The 24,375-nt window shown below is 44.0% G+C and overlaps 1 protein-coding gene across 1 annotated transcript in view; it reads left to right on the plus strand.

Moving 5' to 3' along the window:
- Nucleotides 1–24,375, plus strand: part of XPR1 (xenotropic and polytropic retrovirus receptor 1) — a 588,907-nt gene that overhangs the window by 467,733 nt on the left and 96,799 nt on the right. Inside the window, exon 11 of the mRNA XM_086955457.1 lies at nt 14,536–14,730. Coding sequence (XP_086811583.1) covers nt 14,536–14,730 — 195 coding nt within the window. The remainder of the gene's footprint in view (nt 1–14,535; nt 14,731–24,375) is intronic.

A 24,375-nucleotide genomic window follows, 5' to 3' on the forward strand; every position in this document is an offset into this window, starting at 1 on the left:
ATATCATTGGTTACCTTCTCCATTTACAAAGATGTAATCTAGCATATTCATCTATATGTTTACATCTTGCAGCCATTGCAGCATATCTACAAAACAGACAACATATGTTAATATTTAGAGTACCTGCAAACAAAGCTTTTATGGACGGATTAAAGAGAATCGTTCCTCCTAGGTTACCACCATCTCCAGTGTGGAACCTAAATATTGTGCTTACAAGGCTCATGGGGCCCCCTTTTGAACCTTTACACAAAAGTGAATTGCAATTTCTCACATGGAAATCCGCTTTCCTTATTGCTATTACCTCTCTTAGAAGAATTAGTGAGATACAAGCTTTCACTATACAAGAACCATTTTTACAATTACACCGTAACAAGGTGGTTCTACGGACTAATCCTAAATTCCTTCCTAAGGTAATTACTCCTTTTCATCTAAATCAATCGGTAGAGTTACCAGTGTTTTTTCAAAACCCAGACTCTGTAGCAGAAAGAGCTCTACACACACTAGATGTAAAAAGAGCTCTTCTCGATTACATTGATAGGACTAAATCCTTTTGTAAAACAAAGCAACTGTTTGTAGCTTTCTCTCCACCACACAAAGGCAACCCCATTTCAAAATCAGGAATTGCAAGGTGGATTGTTAAATGTATACAAATATGCTATCACAAGGCAAAACGCACATTAGCAGTTCCTCCTAGAGCGCACTCCACATGCAAACTCGGAGCCTCCATGGCTTTCTTGGGGAACATTCCCCTAGAAGACATCTGCAAGGCAGCAACATGGTCTACAACACACACCTTCACTAAACACTATTGTGCTGATGTGCAAGCTAAGCAGCAAGCTGCAGTAGGCCAAGCTGTCCTCATAACCCTCTTTCAAACTACTGCAACAGATACAGGTGACCACCGCTAGGGGAGACACTGCTGTACAATCAATGCACAGTGGAAGATCTGCAGCTTATATGCCTCGAACGAAAAATGCTACTTACCAGTATGCATCTGTTCTTGGCCTGTAGAGCTGCAGATTCTTACACGCGGGTCTGTATCTGCTCCAGTTCTATCTTAATTAGATATACACGCATGGACATCCTTTCTTCTTTCTACAAACTTCATCATTTCCCATTATGGCGAAAAACAATCTAAGGATTGAGCCGATGCCCATGTGCACTATCGTCCAAGGAAGGAGTCACCTATCTTGTGACTACAAAGACTTCTTTCAAGATAACAACATGCAATCATCTGAGCCCAACACCAGGTGGCGATCTAATGCACAGTGTAAGAATCTGCAGCTTTACATGCCAAGAACAGGTGCATACTGGTAAGTAGCATTTTCCTTTTGGTTCCCTTCTATGTATTGCCTGCTCTAAAAAGTCTCACTGGTTGTATTCTTTTCACTAAAGAGGCAAGATTTTGCTTGGGCTTGATTGCATAAGATCATAGAATTGATAAAATATCAACTTGTCCTAGGTGCAGGATGCTTCAGAAACAACCCACTTATCCATTTTTGCGCCATGCAATGAGGTGACACATTCTGGCAGCATTTCAAATCAGACCTCTGATAACGACCTTAGCAATTATGTTAGGGGTCCTATTATATTAGGTTTTAGATTCTAGAAAGGGCTTTGATTTTGCTACCTTTTCACAAATCACCATATAGGGGCTGGATGTAGGTGGGAAGGAATAGTACCAGGGTTGGAATGTATTGTGAGTGCGTGCACACCCGCAAACACGTTTAGGGTAGTCACGAGCTCCTCTCCAATCTCTTCCCATACTAGAAAAGGTTGGAAATATGCTCCGTACAATGCAGGAGTAAAACATTTTTCAGGGTGGAGAAAAAAATGTGTAGGGAAAGTGAATTTGTGAGCAGCAGTATTGTTTGTATGAACAAGTATATTTATGTATATTTGCTCATGTAAAAATGGGATTCACAAACGTTTGCTAGTAGTACGATTTCCAGCACCATTTCTGTAAACTCTTGTAAGTAATTAAAATGTGCAGCTACCTCATGGGAAGATTATACAGCCATCCATAATTCCTTGTTTTGTTCCTTAAAGAAGTTTTTTATGGTAGAGGCTAGGGCTCTCCCAAAATGGGCTCATGAGGCCAAATGGTACGCCAAGGCATGTTAACTAGTTAGGCATGCCTTAATAGCTGCTATTAAAGGTGGGACTAGAGCTACAATCCAGGAAGCTAGAGCTTCCTATAAAGTTGCGCTGGGTAAGGTCAAGCAAGATCATTAGTGGCCAAATGGGAGACATTATTGGTTGCAATCAAGGGGAAAGACCATCGCTCCTATTTGCAAATAGTGCCTAACAAGGCCCCAGATTTTGCAGCCTCGCTGTGTAGTAATAGAACAGCTGCTGCTCAGGTTGATCATTTTACAGAACTTTACGTGTGTGGCCCTATTCTCTGCTCGCTGGCATTGTAGTGAGTTCTTTCAGAGGGGCATTTAATGGTGTTACCTTGTCCAGTCTTGTAGATGGTTTGGCCACCCCAGTGAAATGGTTAGAGGATGGCAACTTATTCATTTTTCCAACTGGGGTTGTTTTGACCTACGAGGCTGATTGTGCTTCTTGCCCTATTACTGTGAGTGAAGTTGCCATCGCTATCGATTGAATTAACCCAGGTAAAGTACCGGGGCTTGACAGGTACCAGAGGACCTGTTTAAAAAGGAGGAGATCTGGAGCCCCTACCTTTCCCTTTATTTTAATAATATGAATGGTCTTACCATGCCCCAGAATTGGGCATGGGCTGAAATTGTCCCAACTTATAAAAGTGGCCTTAGGTCCTTTCCATACAACTACCTCCCTATTAGTCTTATCGATTGCTCGCAAAAGCTCTTTAGTCGAATTCTGTTGAGCAGATTACACGTTTGGATGGAGGACATAGAGGTTTTGACCACTTTGCAAGGCGGATTCAGGGCTGGGACCAGTACCACCAACCAAGTGCTTCAATTCGACTAATCTATTGGATATGTGTCACGTTGGAAGGTGGGCGCCTCTATGTAATTTTTGTCAACCTTCGATCAGTGTTTGACTCAGTTCCAAGGGAGGCCTTGTTGGGGTATGACAATGTAAATGACTTTGAACTGATGGAGAATCGTTTATACAACTCCTCTATAATCTCCCTGCCTGTGCCCTACTCGGCCCACTCTGGCTGGATCTTAGTATCCGACTCCCTTGTCCTCAGAGCAAGACGCAGACCCTTGCTGTATTGTAGGAGGATCGGGACCTCTGTGGACCTATTGCCCTTTTGGATGGGCTTAGAAGAAATATTAAAACTCCCTGGGGCTGCTCGGATCCCATGGCTGGGGTATATAAAATCTTGTGTAGTAGAGATTGGGTGTGAGAATATGTGGGCTCACCCAGAAATATATTGTATGGTATCCAAGTCCACGCTCAAGAAGATGTACTGGAGACATGCAGATGGTGGACTTCACAGAACTGGAAGGGTTGGCTCCCTGACCTTGGCTTTTATGGAATTTAAAGACACTCACCATCTGGCAGAGAACATGGAGAGAAATTACCCTACGACTGCTAGATCACACTACATTAAGTTCTGCATCTGAACTTTGCCACTTCGAATATTTACTGTGAAGCGGCATCGACCCCGTGCCGAATCAGAGTTGAGTTATCCCTTTTGCCCTGAGGCCCGGAAATGCCCTGTATTTTGCCTGCATTATTATGTACACAGGAGGAAATTGATTTTGCCGCTGTATCGAAATCTGGGCATCAGGGACTATAAAACTGCAACAAGAATATTAAGGTCAGACACTGCTCAATCAATTGTATTTGATGGTTTCCTTTACCTTTTATACACGTGGAGATATAGATTGTCACTTGATTAGGTCCCAGGACTTTTGCGCATCCTATGGTTGTATGTTGCAACTAGTTGCGTCTCCTTGAACTACATGCTGCTTGTAAGTTATGGATGTGGACTACTAGTTTATGTCGAACACTTAGTATTTTGATTACCATGAATGTCTCTCTTCATATGCTGCTAGTTAGATATTATCCTGTGGCTTTTCTACTATGTTATATGCCATGGTTTCAACTATTTTATTGACTTAATGGTTTTACTTTCTCAATGTGTTGTTTCTTGTGTGCTATTATGGGAATTGTAAAAATAAAGTATTATAAAGTAAAAGAAATTCGTAAATTAGCACCAGTTCAAAGACATATAACTGCAGATGCATTTTTTTTTACTTTAAGTATTGGATCCCTAATTTTATTTGATGTTACCCACAATGATGTCCAGAATGCTTTTAAACTGATTCTCCATTATTAATCCTATTTCTAAATCTTGGCATGCATCCAACCCGTTTTACTAATTGATGTCTCAGATAAGTGGTATTTATAATTGCACAATAGTTAAGCAGAACTTTTTTTCTGGTTGCAATTTTTGTGTGTACATTTTATTTTGAAAACAAAGACTCAACCAATCTTGTTTTCATGCTTTTGCAGACATTTGTGCATAATCAGGGAACATTCTGTGAGCATTACAAATAGCCTAATTTGTTCTATTTTGCAAACATGTGCACATTTTTATCATATCCCTACTGTCGCTAATGACTCACTGCCTTTTCAGAGCTCACCTTATTAATATAGCCTTTGCATTAATTAATCATAAATGCAAGTTTGGACACTTATACATATGGACGCAAACCTTGCGTTAGAGGAAGGTAGTCCTCATTCACGGATCCATACAGTAAAACTGGCAGCCAAAATGGTTGTGCTCCCAGGCTTGGGGCCTACCTTCCCAGTGAAAAACATAAACATGAAAACTTGTTGTCCTTGACCCCAAGCGTTATATCCTGAATGTCAGCTACTAGGAATTCCTCACACCTGTAGTAATATACTTGTTTTAGTTATGCATGCTCATCCTCACCTGAGAAGACACCAAAGGCCATATTACACAAAGTGTCCCAGAGCAGCAACGAGCATTTGTGCCCGCTATGCACTCCCCGGGGCACTTTAACATTACACAAGAGGCTGCAGACGCTTGTGCTGCCCCTTCTGTAATACCAATTGCACTGGCGCACATAAAACTCCAGCTCTTATCTTCAGGGGGCATTCGATCATTTGCTTGGGGGCGTGCCCCATGTAAATGAGGAAATCCCTTTGCCTCTTTGCCCGCGCCCTATTTCAGCCCGGGCGCAGAGGCTAAGAAGCTGACAGTGCCCCACCTAAAAGATGATTATAGGAACCAAGGCCCGTAAACATAAATACATTTTTTAGCAGTACTCATGAAAAAATTATCATGTCCATGGGAAGTTCCAATGACCAGAAATGTTTACATTGATTGATAGCAGCAGGGTCTGTTCTGAGGTTCAGTGACAGACTGTTTTCCATAAGTGATGTAATGAGATGTTGATAGGTGATGGTGCTTGAAAGAGGTTTGACTGTGAGAGAAGTAGGAAGATGTCAGTGACTGTTGGTATTTATCCAGTATTGGGGCATCTTTCATAGATTCACATGCCTGAATCATTCCCCGTCGCCGAGGCGGGAGTCCCCCGGTAAATAAAAAAGCAGTGCTAAAAGCACTTTGTAGTAGTAGGCCCTAGAAAAGGCCTGAGGCCTAGATTATAGTAGCCTATCTACATCATTATGCTAAAAAGACCACAGTCTTTGCTCCAACCAATCAGCTTACAGCACCCTCTAGAACCTTCCCTGCAGAGCCAGCTCTCCTCAGATTTTCACCGCACGTCGTGTGGAAGGGAGTCTCCCTGAGTCTTGACTCAGTTTTTTCTTCAGAGCTTCAAGATGTCTGACAAGAAGGCCTTGTTTAGACCTTGCAGAACTTGCGAGAAGAAGAGGATCCATGTGGATGACCAGCATAAGGACTGCATTTATTGCCTTTATCCCAAACATGAGGCAAAAAACTGTAAGATCTGCCGTACCTTCCCTTCTAAGACCTTAAGGGATAGGGAGGCCAGAGTCCTTTTGTGGCTTAAATCCTCTTCCACGGAGGGTGATGATAGAGCTTCTACTTCTAGCAAGAGGGCAAGGTCTCAACAGGATAAAACAAGTGAGGGGAGAAAGCATGCTAAAACCTCCCATTCCACTCCAGGCTCTTCACAGAGATCTCAACATTCTGTCTCTGGAGCCTCAGCCACCAACGATCCTTCAAAGAAAACTGTGAGTAAGAGTTCTACTGTCTCCTCACCAGTGACTACTATTTCTACTTCAACTTCTTCTTCTACGGCTTTAATTTCCACTACATCTGTTACTACACCTATTGTGTCTACCAAAATTTGTATTGTGGCAAAGAGAACTCTCGTAGACGACTCGTCGACGAAGACATCATCGTCAACGAAGCCTTCGTCGTCTAAAAAGAGCCCGTCGACGAAGTCATCGCGCCACCGTCGACGACTGTCTCGTCGACGAAGAAAGCATTGCCGACGAACCCGTCGACGGCTGCCCCGTCGACGACGAGCCTGCCTTTAGTTACTCTGTCGACGACGAGCCCGTCGACGACGGTCCCGTCGACGTCGAGCCCATCGACGGCGGTCCTGTCGACGGTACGACCACCGACGACTATTCCTTAGTCGTCGACCTCGTTGACGATAAACCCGTCGACGGCATCTTTTCAGATGGCGGATGCACCTTTGTCACCGGTGCCATCAAAACAGATGGATCCAGCTTTGCTGAAGCCTGTTGCTGGAAATCAGACTTTTTGCACGCCCATTTCTACAAAGAACTTTCAACTAGTGTCTTACAAGAGGCAGAGTTCTTATATATCACCACTTATGCCCTCTCATCTTCTAGAATCTTACTCAGAAGATGAAGAGGATGATTTTGAAGACAATGATAATGAAGGGGCTTTTGGTGTGGCGCCTCACCCATCTGATCTCATCATCAAGTGCCAAGATGATGATGAAGACGACTCTTACACTGAGCATTACTACCAGGAGGATATCATAATGCCTCATGCTTTGGAACATCAGAGAAGGCCTAGGGTCTCGGAGGTCAATCAATTACCACCTACTTTGATACAAGACTTACAGGCTATGCTGGCGGATTATAAACAACGCTTCCCGCCACAAATGCCACAACCTAGTGCTTCTGTTCCTCCACCTCATAATCCACTGCTTTCTCCAGTCGTGGAATCCCCACCCCCTGTATTGCCTCCGCAAAGCCCAGACACATCTTCAGAGGAGGAAGTAGAAGACGGAGAGTTGCCTAACGTACCTTCATCAGACCCATGGGATGAATACGTTATCCCCATGCCATCCCCTCTGACTCCTCAACCTTCAGATTCACGGCCTGACGATGTAGGTGGGTTTCACAACCTGATGCAGAGAGCATCAAACAGATTTAAACTCCCACTGACAGTGGAACAAACGGAATGTTTTCTTCATGATTTTAAAGAAGAAACAATCATTGACTATATTTGGAAGGAGGGCCTAAAAACAATGAAAAACCCTGCATCTGTGCCGGCGGTGTTGCCAAGAATTGAAAAGAAATACCGTGCTCCGCTCACTAGTCCGGCATGCCTTATTGGCCATCCACGCCCGGATTCAGTAATCTCTCAGGCTGCGCAGCAAAGATCGAAGAACCCAGCTACCCCTATTTCTACACCACCTGATAAAGAAGGGCGACGCTTAGACCTTATTGGAAAAAAGTTTTCCACCATGGCTGCAGCATCTATCAGAGCGGCAAACTCTTTGGTGATTATAGGGCCTTATGATCGCCAAATGTGGTCCAAAATGGCTGGATACATAGAAATGATCCCAGAGGACAAGAGGCAGGAAGCGCGCAAAATCTTAATAGAAGGGAGCGCGCGGCGGAGGAATCCATCGACTGCGCATTAGATATTGCGAACACAAATTTCAGACAGTTAGCAGGAGCGGCTGTCTTAAGACGCCATGGGTGGTTGAAAGCCACTACCTTTCGGCCAGAAGTTCAATTGAAAATACTGGACATGGCATATGACGGAGAGTCCCTCTTTGGGAGACATGTCGATGAAGCTCTCCAAGCAATTAAAACCGATACAGATACTGCAAAATCGTTAGGGTCATTGCAGTATAAGAGAGCATCGTTCAAAGGAGCAAGAGGACGCGGTTATTCCTCCAGAGGAAGTTATTATCAACAAGGCAGGCAATATCAGCAGCAATACAGACAGAACTATCAGTCCTTGTATCGCCAGTTGGGATCGGCTGGTTTCTCTTGCCAAGGAGGAAGAAGGCGCACAAACAGTCAAGGGCGAGACAATCACAAGAAATAGTGAGGTCAATTGGGCACCGCTTCCAGTCCCCTACCTTCCCGTGGGCGCGAAGATATCTGCCTTCCAACAACAATGGCATCACATAACAACGGATCAGTGGGTGTTGGACCTGGTCCAGCATAGTCACACCCTAGAGTTCATCCCCAAACCTCCAATAACTCCGCCCAGGGGTTCCCCTCCCCCTCGTCTTCACTTATTGATCAAGGAAGTTCAAGCAATGCTTCTCAAAAACGCAGTAGAGAAGGTTCCAAACCATCAGAGAGGGGCAGGTTTCTATTCCCGTTTTTTCCTCATAAAAAAGAAATCAGGGGAATGGCGACCGATCCTGGACTTACGCAGTCTAAACAGATATCTTAAGAAGCAGGGATTCCGAATGGTCACCCTCTCGGACATTCTCAATTGCCTCAACGAGGGAGATTACATGGCTTCCTTGGACATGGAAGATGCATACTTCGACATCCAAATCCACACAAAACATCGAAAGTACCTCCGTTTCACTGTTGCTGGCGCCCATTATCAGTTCGAAGTTCTCCCATTTGGCCTCAAGTCGGCCCCAAGAATTTTTACGAAGTGCCTGGCTCCTGTGGCAGCAGCTCTTCGGGCAGCAAAGGTACAGGTCTTCCCGTATTTGGACGACTAGCTAGTCAAAGGTCCATCAAAGGCCAAAGTAAAATCCGACATTACAATATGCCGCAATCTCTTCACATCGCTAGGCCTCACAATCAACAAGAGCAAATCTCCATTGGATCCAAAACAAAACCTGTTATTCCTAGGAGCTTGTCTGGACACAGTAGAATGCAAGGCATTCTTGTCTCGAGAGAGACAACTCCGACTGCAGGCTTTGACCATAAAACTGTCAAGAAAAAGGTCACTTTCAGTTCGCCTATTTGCATCACTACTGGGGATGTGCTCTTCGGCCATCAACCTCATTCCATTGGCGCGTCTAAAGATGCGGCCACTACAGGAGGAGCTACATCGTCCATGGCATCAAGCGACAGGCTCTTTCGAGGACACCATCACAGTCACCAACAGGATGGTGCATGCACTTCAATGGTGGTCTCAGCTCAGCAATCTGGAACAGGGGCTCTCATTCTTGCAGACTCCTCCGGATTTCATTCTGACGACGGATGCGTCCATGGAGGGCTGGGGCGGTCATCTCCAGGACTTGCAGGTGCAAGGAAAATGGTCTCAACAGCACAAAAAATGCCACATCAACAGTCTAGAGTTGAAAGCCATTTGTCTGTCTTTTCAAGCGTTCCTCCCCAGGATAGCAGGATACTCAGTCCTGGTCAGAACGGACAACACTACAAGCATGTTTTATATAAACAAGCAGGGGGGAACGAGATCAGCAATGTTATCCAGGGAAGCCCAAGAGTTATGGCAATGGTTAACAATTTACAACATAACTCTCAAGGCGGAACACGTCAGAGGCCTCTACAACACCTTGGCAGACAAACTGAGCAGGTCCTTGTCAGATTGCCACGAGTGGGAACTGGACAACAACCAGTTAAATAAGGTGTTTTAGAGATGGGGCAAGCCAAAGTTCGATTTATTTGCAACTCAACAGAACAAGAAATGCAGGTACTACACCAGCAGGTACCCTCAACAGGGGTCAAGGGGGAATGCCCTGTCCATGCGATGGTCAGGGACCTATGCATACGCTTTTCCTCCGATCCCTTTGATTCCACGAGTGGTGCGCAAGATAAAGTTAGTGAGCTGCCGCCTTCTCCTAATTGCTCCCAAATGGCCTCGCCAGTATTGGTTTCAGGAGCTCATTCTACTTTCTCAGGAGCCACCGATCAGGCTGTTGGTAACCCCAACCCTACTGTCACGCAATGAGGGTCAAGTACCTCACCCAGACCCTCAATCGCTGAAATTACACGCATGGCTCCTAACTTCCTAGAATTCGAACATCTCCAAATCCCTCGGGACTGCAGAGACATTCTACAGAAAGCAAGAGCCCAGAGTACATTAAAAACGTATCGTCTCAAATGGAAGCGCTTCTGTGCTTGGTGCATCTCTAGCGCCTTACACCCTATAGAGGCGCCAGCAGAGAAAATACTGCCCTACTTATTACATCTGGCAAAATCTGGTCTTTCTTTTTCCTCAATAAAGGTCCACTTAGCTGCCTTATCCAGATACAGAAAGATGGCTAACACTCAATCGCTCTGTTCTTCATCGCTAATCAAACAATTCATGAGAGGTCTTTTCCGGGCTTATCCTCCAGTAAAGCCCTCACCACTGGAATGGGAGCTCAACACTGTTCTCTCACAGCTGATGAAGCACCCGTTCGAGCCCATCCGTAGAGCTGACCTAAAGTTCTTGACATGGAAGATTGCTTTGTTATTAGCGCTAACTTCCGCCAGAAGAGTGGGAGACATTCAAGCCTTCACTATAAAGGAGCCCTTTTTGCATTTCTCCCAGGACTATGTCACTTTGCGGACGAATCCAACATTCATACCAAAGGTGCCTTCCCAGTTTCATCTAAATGAGCCAGTCAAGCTGAAAGTTTTCTTTCCAAATCCTTCAACCCAGGCTGAAAGAACATTGCATTCTTTAGACATCAAACGATGCTTAAAGTTATATCTCCAGAGAACAAAGACTTTAAGAAAGTCAGATCAACTGTTTGTAACTTATGGTCAGACTACATTGGGAAAAGCGGTCACTAAAGCCACAATTTCAAGATGGATAGCATCCGCTATTCAGTTCTGTCACATCAAGGCTAATCGACCATTGACAAGATCAGTTCGATCTCATTCCACAAGCGCTGTGGCAGCGTCTGCAGCTTTGTTTGCAGGAGTGACGCTTGAGAACATTTGCCGTGCTGCGACATGGAAGAATGTCCACACGTTTACAAGACACTACTGCCTGCAGTCAGCAAATCAAGATGATGCGGCAGTGGGCCAAGCTGTTTTACGTCACCTGTTTCCATAAGGAGTATATTCAGGTACTAATGTTGGCTTATTTCATATAATGTTCATACAATTCAGTATATTGCTTATGATATGCAGACATATGTTAACATATTGTGTGTTTCTATAGTGCTTAAGTTCCTTTCCGGAAGGAAATTGCTTGGTTTCTATGTGGAATCTGAAAATGATTTATTAATAGATCAATCTCTAGGCGATAGTTGGTTGTTAATTATACATTCACGGGGGTGCACTACAATAAGTCTCCCACCATCCGCAACCGAATTTGTCTGGCTTACTGCTTGCTATTCTGATTCAAGCATGTGAATCTATGAAAGATACCCCAATACTGGATAAGAAAACAAGTTACTTACCTGTAACTTCAGTTATCCAGTATTGGTATCTTTCATAGATTCACATGCACCCACCCTCCTCCCCGGAGAGTCAGTTCTCTAAGTTCGGGATACTTGTTCCCACTTGTGCTGCGAAAATCTGAGGAGAGCTGGCTCTGCAGGGAGGGTTCTAGAGGGTGCTGTAAGCTGATTGGTTGGAGCAAAGACTTTGGTCTTTTTAGCATAATGATGTAGATAGACTACTATAATCTAGGCCTCAGGCCTTTTCTATGGCCTACTACTACAAAGTGCTTTTGGCACTACTTTTTTATTTACCGTGGGACTCCCGCCTCGGCGACGGGGAATGATTCAGGCATGTGAATCTATGAAAGATACCAAAACTGGATAACTGAAGTTACAGGGAAGTCACTTGTTTTCTTACCTACACAAAAATTCATTGTTAATAGGAAGCTCAGGAGAGTGAGTGATTACATGACTGTGATGATACTCATGGTGGTAGTCGGAGAAAGGGTTCTAGCCAATGGATGGCACAGGAGAAATGTGCTACAGTTAGTCACCTGTGAATAAATCATTAACAGTTGCTGGTGATGGATGGACAGACGGACGGTACTGCACTCCAGGAATTGTTTACTTTATTTCATTACAGCTGCATCAGTGTAGGTAGCGGTGGTGTGCTACAATAAAATCAAGTAAACAGTTCTTGGAGTGCAGCAGATGTATTTGCCAGAATATAAATAGTCGTTTAAGCGCACCGTTTCCTATTCATAAGGACAAGTGGTGGTTTCAGGATATAGAAGAAGTTCTTTCATAATTCGGGCACCAGGTAGACAGATAACCTCTTCTTTTACACTAGAAGTTGACTCCAGAACCCACAAGGAATTAAGAAACCATGGTGTAGTGTGCCCAGCCCCTGAAACTCAGACACTTCAGGTTTCTCAGACGGAGATCAGAATCTGTGGAAAAAATCTGCAGCTCCAGCTGCCACACCTCTGAATAGTGTCACAGACAGGGCATATTAGCCCATCAGCAATGCTACCGAAACCTTTCATAACTTTCCATGTTGATGCTCTACTTATGACAAGGAGCTCAGAAAGCAGAGACCCAGACCCAGCAGAGGCCAGTCCACACACTAGTCACTGCCCCATCCATTACTTTTTCTTCCTTCTTTCCTTTTATCATAAAACAAGCACCTACTTGGACACTATCATCTCCCTCTCGCCGCAGCACATGCACCAGTGAGTCTTTTACCCCCACTAGCTCACATTTCAAGCCTGCTCACTGATCAATCACTTTAAGGTTAAATTGTGTTACTCACAAATTTTACCTGCTCCATTTTTCCCTTCCATCTTTACCACCCATCTCCCACTCCTGACACATTCCTCTTTCACCACATTACCCCTGTATATTGCTTCCCTAACCTGGCCACTTTTCCCTTCTTACTGCCCATACCCATTGTGCCATGGTTTTATGAACATAACAATAAGTCTCAGACCTAAACATAAGCCACTAAGCTTCTCATCCCCTCCAGATTTAGTGTCTTACCAACCTGTGCCCTGATACAGAAACGGTACAAAAGGGGGGTGGTGATGGACGGAGCATCTGAATCAATCAAACACTCACACCCAGTCAAAAGATCTGGGTTTAATCCATCACCGTTCTTTAGCCCACTCTGCCACCCCAGTTCAGACATGGCTATATGCAAATCAGTCTGACCCTGTGCCTCATGGGAACAGTCCAGCCCGAACTGCCAAGCCATGTCTTCCCTGGACCGGTAACAAGCTTCCGAGGACCGGTTTCTGGCATTCCAGCCGTCTTCAGCCCGGCTTGCTTGAATCACGTCTGAGCATACCCTGCCACACTTATGGTGGCCAAAAGCGGTACAAAAGGGGGCTAACAAGGCCCCAGAACGGTGTTGGATTAAACTCCGATCTCTTGACTGGGTTTGAGTGTTTGATTGATTCAGATGCTCCGTCCATCACCACCCCCTTTTGTACCGCTTTTGTCCGCCATAAGTGTGGCAGGGTATGCTCAGACGTGAGTCCCTTGCTCACTTTGCCACTGGATTCAAGCAAGCCGGGCTGAAGACGGCTGGAATGCCAGAAACCGGTCCTCGGAAGCTTGTTTTCGGTCCAGGGAAGACATGGCTTGGCAGTTCGGGCTGGACTGTTCCCATGAGGCACAGGGTCAGACTGATTTGCATATAGCCATGTCTGAACTGGGGTGGCAGAGTGGGCTAAAGAACGGTGATGTATTAAACCCAGATCTCTTGACTGGGTGTGAGTGTTTGATTGATTCAGATGCTCCGTCCATCACCACCCCCTTTTGTACTGATACAGAAACAGCCCCGCCACTGGACTGCCATATCCTACGTGTGGTTTGCCAGATCAATAAGAAACAAAACTGTCTTCTTACCTGAGTACTAAGATATCCACTCCCACTGCTCTGTATTCCCCGTGGACTTATCTAATGTGGACTTCATCCTCCGAGACGTCATCACCTTGGCGGAAACCAGGATTCACCCAATGATTTTGCAACACCTGTATCCCTCTATATCAACCACAACACCTTCACACCTATACTTGCCATTTTTGGGAAGGCTCTTCAGTATTTTGAGCAAGACTCTCTTGATCTGCCCATTTGCACAAGTAGCTATAGGTTTATTTTCTTGAATCATCCACAACACTCTTCCCCCTCCTCCCGCAATCAATCTTAACATTGCCTTTCTGTGAAGATTTCAAATAAGTGCTTAACACCCTCACCCCTCTCTTCACACCAACATCTGCATATAGGAACTTCAGTGTCCGCCTTGCTCTCCAACCACACCCCAGCAATCCGTCTCCCATGTGAAGGCTCCTCCCCTCAAACTCTTGCTCCACTACAGTGGCACACTCAATGGCGTCTTGGTCCTGTGGAATTGTATGCTTTTAAAATGCATGCTTTTTGGTAAGTGATAGTTTAATCTTATGGATGGTGACCAAGTTCCTTTGCATTTTTTTGTGGCTGCTTGGTCCTGTGCCTTCTCTTATTGGACCCATTTCCTCTCTCTCTGCAGCTTATCCGGTGTGTCACAGTTACTCATATGGTGTACGTGCTGTGGTGCAGTGCATCCCAGCATGGCTGCGTTTCATACAGTGCCTTCGCCGGTACCGCGATAGCAAACGTGCGTTTCCTCACCTACTCAATGCCGGCAAGTACTCCACTACCTTCTTCATGGTGACCTTCGCAGCACTCTACAGCACCCACAAAGGTAAGAGATGTATATTGGTGTATGTGGTAATGGAAAACACTCAATTGAACTTGCTAAAGAAACTCAGTTGGCCTCCATGTACCTGCAAAAGTAAAGGCATACAGTTGTAGATAAGTAGTAGAACCTTAACAGCACTCACAAAAGATAGCTGGAGTCATAAGCTATACATACAAAACCTCATATATGAGATAAATTGATGAATTGGAGAGGAGGGTATAATTTACCACAAGGTTAAAAGCATGAGGTTGGTCTACAGTTTCAAGAGAGATTAATGTGAGATCCTGTCAAAGGCGCTAACTAGGTTCCAACACACCCAGAGAGAAAAGGAGGCTCCGAGAGTACCTTCAGAAGTAAGGGAACTCTGGACACAGTTGGGGAATGGAAACACCACAGACACATTGACAAACGCATTGTATGGGTGTGTACTAAAGTTACTTCAAAGGTGGTTAGAAAGAGGACTCATGTGAGAGGAGGTCTTAACCTCCCCCAGAGACAAGTGAAGGTTCAACACTATATGAGGGGAAATGATGCTTGGCACATTCAAATGAAGACGTACTGTGCTTCCACACAGGTGAGGGAAGATTGAAAAGGACAGTCCCTTCCACTGTCACAGATAAAAAGTACCCCAGATAAAGAGTGAGATCTCCCCCCACAACTATATATTTGGGAGCAGATGAAGGATCTCTGTTAAAAAGAATTGAAGAGAAACCCAATCAAAAAATGGTTACTTTACTGACCACTTATTTCCAGCATAACAGCCTAATACATTGTGTATGCATACCTCACTGGCTAAAGGCTAATCCCACGGTCTTGCACAGTATGTCTGTGCCACAGAGACAAGTGGTTCCTTTATCGCTACCCCCCCCCCCCCCCCCCCCCAATCCACGCACCGAAGCTTAATGCAGTATGTCTACACACATCAGAAATGGAAAGCTTTTCTCATTCACAAACCATTCCCAACACCATTGTGTAATTCATTGTTTCTAATTTTCTCAGAGGCAGAGGGCTTCCCTCAGTACCAAACCATTTCCACCACCAGTGCCAAATGCAGTGTGTCTGCACATCTCAGAAAAAGATCCACCCCCCAGCTCCAAGGATTGTCTCTGCAGTCCACCCTTTGAAATCTATACTGCAAAGAGTAACAGGAGAGGGGGGCGCACCTCCAGCTCTGCCGCCACTTGCCTTTTCAATAATGTATGACCTTGATTCCCCTCCTGCCTGAATGCCCCTTGCACATCAGTGTTCGTGTTACTGGGGGATGGTGAACTAAAGAGGCAGTGAGAGAAAGTTTGCAGCAAAGATCGATTCTTCATATTGTGTTAAATACATACCAGGTGTGTTTTCTGGCATATTCCAATAGATCTGGGGAAACAGTCCTATTGGAATCTCAGAGTCTCAGGGGCATAGGTGGCTAACAGACTAATGTTCGGATACCACCCAGGAGTGGGTCATCAGCACACTTGTCTCAGGTGATGACTTGCCTAAAGCAAACCCTTTGAGAGTTTGCCCTGCACATTTATTGCATGACTGAAGCATCCTCTGTGAGAGGAGACCTCAAGCTAAGACCTGCTCTGGCCAAGGTAGGAGATGGGACTCTGAGTCCCAGCAGCCCACACCACAGTTTGAGTGCCCACTGCAATGAGGCAGTTACATATATTTATTTTGAAAGGTAAAACATCTGTGTATTTTACACCAGTGTTTTACTTCGAATCAGGAAAATTTCTTGCGGGCCTGTGTGGGGGATGTTATAGCTATTATCACTTCCTTTTAAAGTTGAGCATTTTTTCAAAAAGAGATGCCTCCTTGCAGCCATCCTGTGATTCTCTTTTGTCTTTGTTTTTTAAGTATTTTTTCCAATTAGATGTATTCTGCAGTTTTTATCTTGCACTCTTTTCAGTTAGCGTTGTTTGCACTTACAGGAAACATTCCAAACCACATCACACTTTTCTTCTCCAAAGCAGCCATTGATCAGAAGCAGAACTGTAAATTTGCAATGTTGCTGCTGGACTGCAACACTGTTACCATGAAAATGTTTTACATATGTAGGAAAACCGTTTATATTTTTCAAGCAGATGTTATTTTCTGAAAATAAATGTGCTCATCCATTGAGGCTGCAGTGTTACAGAGATAGCTTTCTATTGCATTGGCAAAGATTGCATAAGATTCCCCAGTGACCAGACTCGGAATAGTGAACCAACGAATGACCTTCAGTGCTTCCAGCACACAATGTTCAGTCATAAAGCCACCTTAAATAAAGGCCCACCGACTTGTCTTTACAAACCATTTCAGAAGATGTTTTGATCCTTAAGAGTCTAAGAGTCAGAGAAACCAATATTACACAAAATAAATAATTCATTCTTAGAATGAGACTTTTATGAATACAAGTCTGGTTTGGGCAAAGGAGGGCAAGATGGTGTCCGCAAGCTCGGACATGTGAGCTGACTCCTCCCCGCATCTGCATTGACCGGAGCTCTGCTAAGGTTCTTGTTTGGCGAAAACCATGAATTGGTAAGCAGAGTAACATCCAAGGTGTAACAAATAGTCTGATAGATTTTTTTAATTCAAATCATTTTTATTGAGAAAAGAAAAAGAAAGAAGAAATAAAGAAGAAAAAACAAAAAGAAAGCAAAAAGCAAAGCATACAAGTACATTGATTCATAAAATGAGTGACATACATAATATCAGCAAAATCATAACAAATAAAGGCAGGGTAATACATAATTACATAATCTACTTAGTGACGCATATCAAAAGTCCGAATCTGACAGCCAAATCAACAAATGTTACACAGACATGTACTGTTGCATATACAATGACCCTGTCCAGAGCCCTGTGTCTACATTCTCTATATGTGTCCCACAGTTCGAGTGTCAGTTGAGAGTAGTACTGTTCAACGGTGATGAGTTTGCCCTCGTACCCTAACAGAATCTATGGTAAGTTAACACGAAGTATACAATGACGAGTGGAATATACCTCGCAATCAAGTGTTTACATTTACCTACAATGCCTCACGGAGGATCAAATGAAAATGATGAAGCATCAAGAGATTTCCAAAGCTTCTTATGGGAAGCGCGCCATGGGGAGGAATGCAGAGCAGGATTATCCGCTCCTCTTAGAAAGGATAGCCATTCTTGCCACATCTTGAAGGATACCTCAGAAGCGTTCTTCCACTTACATAACACTACTTTACAGGCCAGGGTGAGTAGTAGATCAAGCAGTTGGCGGTCATTATCATGGACTAGATTCGGGTCTAGTACTCCCAGTAGGACACAGACTAATTCCCTTGCAGGCTTGATGTTGAAAATATGTTCTATGCAATAAAAAATTCTATCCCAGTATTTTCCCAGGGATGGGCAGTTAAAAAGCATGTGGGCTAAGTCGCCTACATCTGAGTCACAATTCCAACACTTAGGGCTATCTCTTAGGTCTCCATTGGAGACGGAGAGTGATATACAGGAGTGGTCTGATATAACCCTCGGCTCTATTGTCGTCTCTTCTATTCTAGGGAAGGCATTTTTTGTGATAAATAGGTAGTCAATTCGGGAGAACGAGTCGTGTGGGGAAGAGTAAAATGTGTATTCCCTCCCATCAGGGTTTTGCAACTGCCATGAATCTACTAGGTGAAATCAATTACAGAGGTTAGTGAAGGCTTAGTGTGACCTGTTACTATGGAAGGTGCATCGGGAGTCTCTGTCAAGAGTCTGATCAAAGGGCAGGTTAAAATCCCCTGCGAGGATATGTACAGCTGAGTCCGGGATAGGGTCATTTTGCTTCGTGATGTCTGACCAAAATTTTAAATCACGTGTGTTTGGAGCATAAACGTTTGTAACAGAATTTGTTGTCGTCTTTGAGCAACTTGGGTGTGACCCACCTCCCCTTAGTGTCAGCCGTGGAGGAAAGTAAGTCAATATTGGACTTCTTGGATATCAATGTTAAAACGCCATTTTTCTTTCCAACTGCTTCCGATCCTGTCACTTCAGTGTAGAATTTATTCCTAAGTGTATTAAATTGTTTAGCGTCTAGTTTGGATTCCTGCAATAGAACAATATCTCCTTTTTGCCTGCGTAAATAGTCTAAGATTTTCTGACATTTGACAGGCTGATTGAGTCCTTTAACATTAAGGGAGAGTATTTTCAGGTTACCTACTCTTGTGACCCCAAGGGGTGTATCAATTGTGGATGTTGGCATGTGCATATAGTGAACATGTGAAGCGTGCATTCAAGGAAAAGTTAAGTCGGAGGTGTATGAATTTCAAATAGAAGATTGAAATATGACCCGAAAGTCAGGAAAACTTGCCTGCTGGAGGTCTCTGCGGTATGTTGAGCATCGCAGCAGCGGTGGTATCAGCGGGACTGCAGCAATTATAGAGAGGCTACTGGAGCACTCTACGCTATCGACGGTGGGCGTCCCCGCAGCAGCAACGTTCTACGGCAGCCGACCAGGTGTAAGCTGCCTCCCAAGGCTGCGAGAGGGAGAGCTCGCCCCCTGGCAGATTCGACTGGAGCTGGAGCCAGACCAGTGAGCACTAGAAACTCGGCAAGCATTAGTAAAGTGAGCAAGGTGGATACAACTTTAACCGTCGAGAATGAGACTTTTATTATTTTAAAATAAAAGCACACACATATATAAACATACAGCTTTTATGAAAGGTTTATGCCAAAAGCAGAAACAAATATACAGTTCTTTCAGTACACAATTAGTCTAGAACTACAAGCCTGCACCCTAATAGAGTACCAAAGAGTTCAGGATTGTTCCATGATCAGGTTCATTGGTGCAAGAGGTGGCTGCCCAAAACACAGATGCCGTGTTTTGGTCGATTTCTTGATTATTTCGACTTTCCTCACAAAGTATTTGACTTAAACTCTCTCATATGTGCTGAAAATAGTAGCCTTAGAGAGGAATACAACCTAACATGAAAATCAGTCAGAATGACTTATCAATATAAATATCACATTTTCTTTCTAATCTATACTTTTTGCTGAACAGTCTATTTATCATGGCAGTGTTCAAAGCCTATGTCTCATCGTCAATGTAAGGTGAACAGCTAAGTATTTGAAGTCATTGTGTATAGGTATTCTTGGTAATGTCCAAAATACTTCCCTCATAATATTTCCTCAACCATGCTTAGTGGCAGGAATAGATAATCTGAAGCACAAATGTTTTTGTTCACTCACCCAGCCTCTAATTTCTGCTTTTAACTGATAGTAGTTCATTTACTTGGCGCACCCTGTTTCCACCTAGTCTCATACCTATCTAAATAGACTGGAGGTCACTTGGAGTCTCTACTTGGCTTTGGTACTTGGGTAGGAATGCTGTGCCTTATGTTCCTCCTCATGCAGGGCAATACGTTTTGCTTCAAGGGTGATGAACTAGAAAGCCTGAAATATACCTGGGATTTCCTGTGGCTCTCCCATTGAGGCATTGAGGCATTGTGAATGATGCAAAAATATGCCTGTTTGGTGCCTTAAAATTCTGATTTTCTTTTTCACTTACATTGTGTCCAGTCTTACAAAGTCGAAGAAAAGAATATTACTCTGGCTTTTATGGTTGAGGCCTACACTGCTTGTTTTTGCAGGTGTGAGTGTCTGGGTTCTGCACCTTAATGATGTATTCAATTTTCTATTCAACCAGGGAGGTTACTGTTTGCAGGAATACATGCCCCCGTCCAATGCTCAAGCTTTGTAGCTGCTTGGTTGAAACTTCCCCATACCAGATAGTTTGTTGGCTGGTTTCATAGCTTAAGCAAATTACACTTGTCTCTCCTCTTTACTCAAAGTGATTATGTTCCATGCAGTGCCAGAGGCAATGTGATTTGCTTTGTTGAAAGCATCAGCTTTGCACTGGAAAAGCAGTGAATCTGGAATTAACTGCAGAAGGTAGGAACTGCCTCACTGCATCCAGGTTATTCAGTAGTGAAGAACATGGGATGGGTTGCTGCGGGCAGTTCTGCTTCCACGAGCTGTGAGACGATTTGAGGTTCTAGGTCTAAAGTAATGTTCACGTCTTCCATGCTACCCTATATTCACATCTCTCTGCAAAACACCACACTACTGTACTACTTTACTGCTTTCTCCATTTTGACTTCTGTTGCACTGTATCGGACTGCTGGTAAGCTGCCTGCATATCCACCTGAAGCGATTGACTATAAGGCATTTTACTTGAAGGTGTAGCCCATCTGTACCTTCTTTGGTATGCTTTTCTGAACCTACTGATCTGCGTTGTAGGATCTTCATTGCTAGTCATGAACGCTAGAATAATTCCCCGCTGTGTGCCTTGTCCCCAGACCACTTTTCATAGCTGTATTGTCCATAAAAGGTGAGAAAAAGTATCCTGCCTCCTTAGGCTTCCAGAAGCTTCCCAACCCATGATACACTTTACTGGCAGTTGCCTTACGGAGCCTGTTCATTTTTTTTCTGGACATGTGAGGTTTCACAGCTCAGGCTGTTTTTTAGTTTTTTTAGATTTGACAGCAGAACGAACAGATTTTCACTTCAGACGCACCTTCTTTTTTAGAAGTGCCCTTCCTGTGGCAGGAAAAGGCTGCCTCTAACCACACTAAGTTTGTGTGATGTCCAATCAAGGACTTTGTCATCGCCAAACAATGTCCTAAAAGACTTTGAAGGCATCAGACTAAGGGGAATGATGCTGGATCTGAGAGCTGAATCTACTCCAGGTATTTCGTGGTCCTGGTCTTTATGTCCAATTTTTCTCTGAACATTTAAGCCTAATGTTTTCCTGTTTTCTTCCTGCTGCCTTCTTCTGGTTGATAAAACAAAAATTAACTTGCTGCTCTATTCTAGCATTCACAACTATCAATGAAGATCCTGTGATGCAGAAGAGAAGGTTACTTGCTTGTAGTCCTAGTTCTGCTTCATAGGATTCTTCATTGAAGTCATAAAAGACCAACCAACCGTATCCCAGCCAACCTCCCTGCCTGGGTACAGCTATGCATTGGAGAGCAAATAAGAAATAATCTCTTTTACTGACGCTACCATAACAAATAACTCGTTCTGGAAGTCCACTGCCAATAGAGTGCATCATGGGTAGCTGCTGGAATCTTTTTTAGAGAAAGGATGTTTTTTCTCAAGTTTTAATTAAAACAGCCAATCAGGCTGTGTGTAGTTTTTTCCTTCCCTTTCACATTTTCACACCTTCCTTGAACATGAGATGCTGCAAGGGAGGCTTGAAACTGCTCATTGAGGTTCATCTATGGATTTCCAGGAAAATAACTTTGCCTTGGTAGGCTATTACAGGGTGTTGCTCATGACACTGACAGATGGACGCTGGCACCTTGCGTGCCGGTTCAATGTACAGTACATCTATGAAAACTTCTCTGGGGTCCACACTGCAGGGAGTTATTCTAGCATTTATGACTTAATTGAAAATTCTTACAATGCAGAAGAATGACTACAAGTAAGTAACCTTTTCTTACTGTCCATTTGATGTCCACCTTGGACAAAGGGAGCACAGATCTATGCTCATTTGTGTACAGCACCATAATCTGTCTCATGGAATTGGCACTCTGACATTGAAAGATTGCCCATGTCTAATACCCTTGTAGCCCTGGAAGGCAGAGTGATCCTCCTGTTCAGCATTTCTCGGAGGGGCATTCATAAGATCTAACCTCCCTTGAAAATCATATCACCTCATTTGAAAGCAACATTCTAATTAGGAAATTAAATTCTGACCACGTTCATTTCTTAGAGTTGTTTTTCATGATATTCCTCTAAGAAGTCCCCACTTCCCCCAAGTTCCCATTTCACCACTATTCTGGTTAACCAGGATCTGTAGTCCTCCTCCAACAATGGAATATGTTCATCATTAGGCCATACACAGAATTGTTTACGCCTTAGTAAAGCAGAATGTTTTCAGCTCCTTCAACCTTCATCCACAATTCAAAAATGAACATTTCATACAGAGCCTTCCTAGTCCTCCCCCCTACATCCACCCACCCACCATCACCATTTACTTTCTGCAACTTCTGTACCCAATTCAGTAAGCTAGCATCAGAATTGGAAACTTCAACAGTTTATAGACTTGTTCTGGACAGCTAAAAAGCAGTATGACTCATAACCTCCGTGATAGAACATGTATACCCAGATTTATCATAAGAACACGCAACTCAATGCAGCAAGACATCTTGCTGTGCTGTACGACAGGGAGAGAGCATGAATGCGCCATATCCACTAAGATATGAAGCATTCTTTCTCTCTTACTGCGCTGGAGCAGTGTGCTTCCTAGCTCCATTGCAGGCACCCTTGCGCTATAGTGCAATGATATCTACCTTACAGGCAGGATTATTTTTGTGAAGGAATAGATGCCTTCCTTCACAAAAAAAATCTGTAGAGGCATATTCCTCTTTGTATGTGTACTGTAGAATGCAGCATGCATACAAAGAGGAAGTAACTAGGAGAAATAAAGATATGTTCAAGGCAAGTGTGGGCGCAGAAACATATGCTGTGCATATTTCTGCCATCTAGTGTTGGGCCCTGATGTGTGCAAATTGTTTTTCTTCTATGGCTCTAACCCCTCCCCATGTCTAAACCCTGGTCTTCCGAACTCACCCTCACTGGTCCCGCTTGCACTTCCACATCACCCCGGCCCATTTTTTTTTACTATATCAGAGTCCGAATCCCCTAACAGGACTAACAACTTGTTTCATACAACTCTTTTTTCAGCACTCAAACCCTTCCCTTGCTGCTCTCCCACCTAATTTCATCCCACCTAGGCTTACCCTCTGCTGGACCTCCCTGACCAGCAAAATGCTTACACCACTACCTGAGTCTTCCCCTCGCCACCTGGCCTCCTCCCCATACAATGATCACCTGTTTCCACGGTTCTGTGGAATCTACACTAGACGAGATTTCACTCAACCTTCGTCAACTCAAGGCAGATCTACAGAGCCTTACAACCATCAACTCTGAGATGGTGGTCAGTCAAAGGCCCAAAAGGTCCCAGATGATGTACTGGTGCCCATGCCGCTAAATTCTGTTTGACGCCACCTTCCTTATTCTCATCATCTTAGTTGGAAAACCATACCCTCTCCTAACACCCCTTCTCGACCATTGACATTAAACAGGCAACTTACTGACAGTAACCTTTCCGCCCTCTTCCTTTCTGATAACCCTACTAAAGATACCGACACAGACATTCTGGACCAAATCCAAACTATTCCTGCTAATCCACATACAATAACCTAGACACAATTCCAGAACCATAAACAAAGTCAATCTCAAGCTTATTAACATCACACCGTCTCCCTCAGTTAACACCAATACTCCCCGGAAATACATGCTCCTCAACTGCAGATTAGCTTTTAGATACGCGCCATATTTTCTGACCTCATCCTCACACGAGTTCGACCTTGTTATCATTACAGAAACATGGCTAAACGATGCACCTGCTCCTATACTAGACTTACTAGAGCTTGTAGATCTTATGGTGGGATAGTCTGCTTCTACCATAACACCCTGTCTTTAAAACTGTCAGACACGGCTGCTCTTCCCACTTGCGAATGTCTATGCATTGATCTTGCTAGCAACAACAGATATATTTGAAAACTTCACGTGATCTACCATCCACCAGGAGACAACCAACCTTTCATTGAAAAAACTATGGAAATCATCTCGACCTACTCTGATCATC

This window comes from Lissotriton vulgaris, chromosome 1_1 (genome assembly GCF_964263255.1).
Source record: "Lissotriton vulgaris chromosome 1_1, aLisVul1.2, whole genome shotgun sequence".
NCBI lineage: Eukaryota > Metazoa > Chordata > Amphibia > Caudata > Salamandridae > Lissotriton > Lissotriton vulgaris.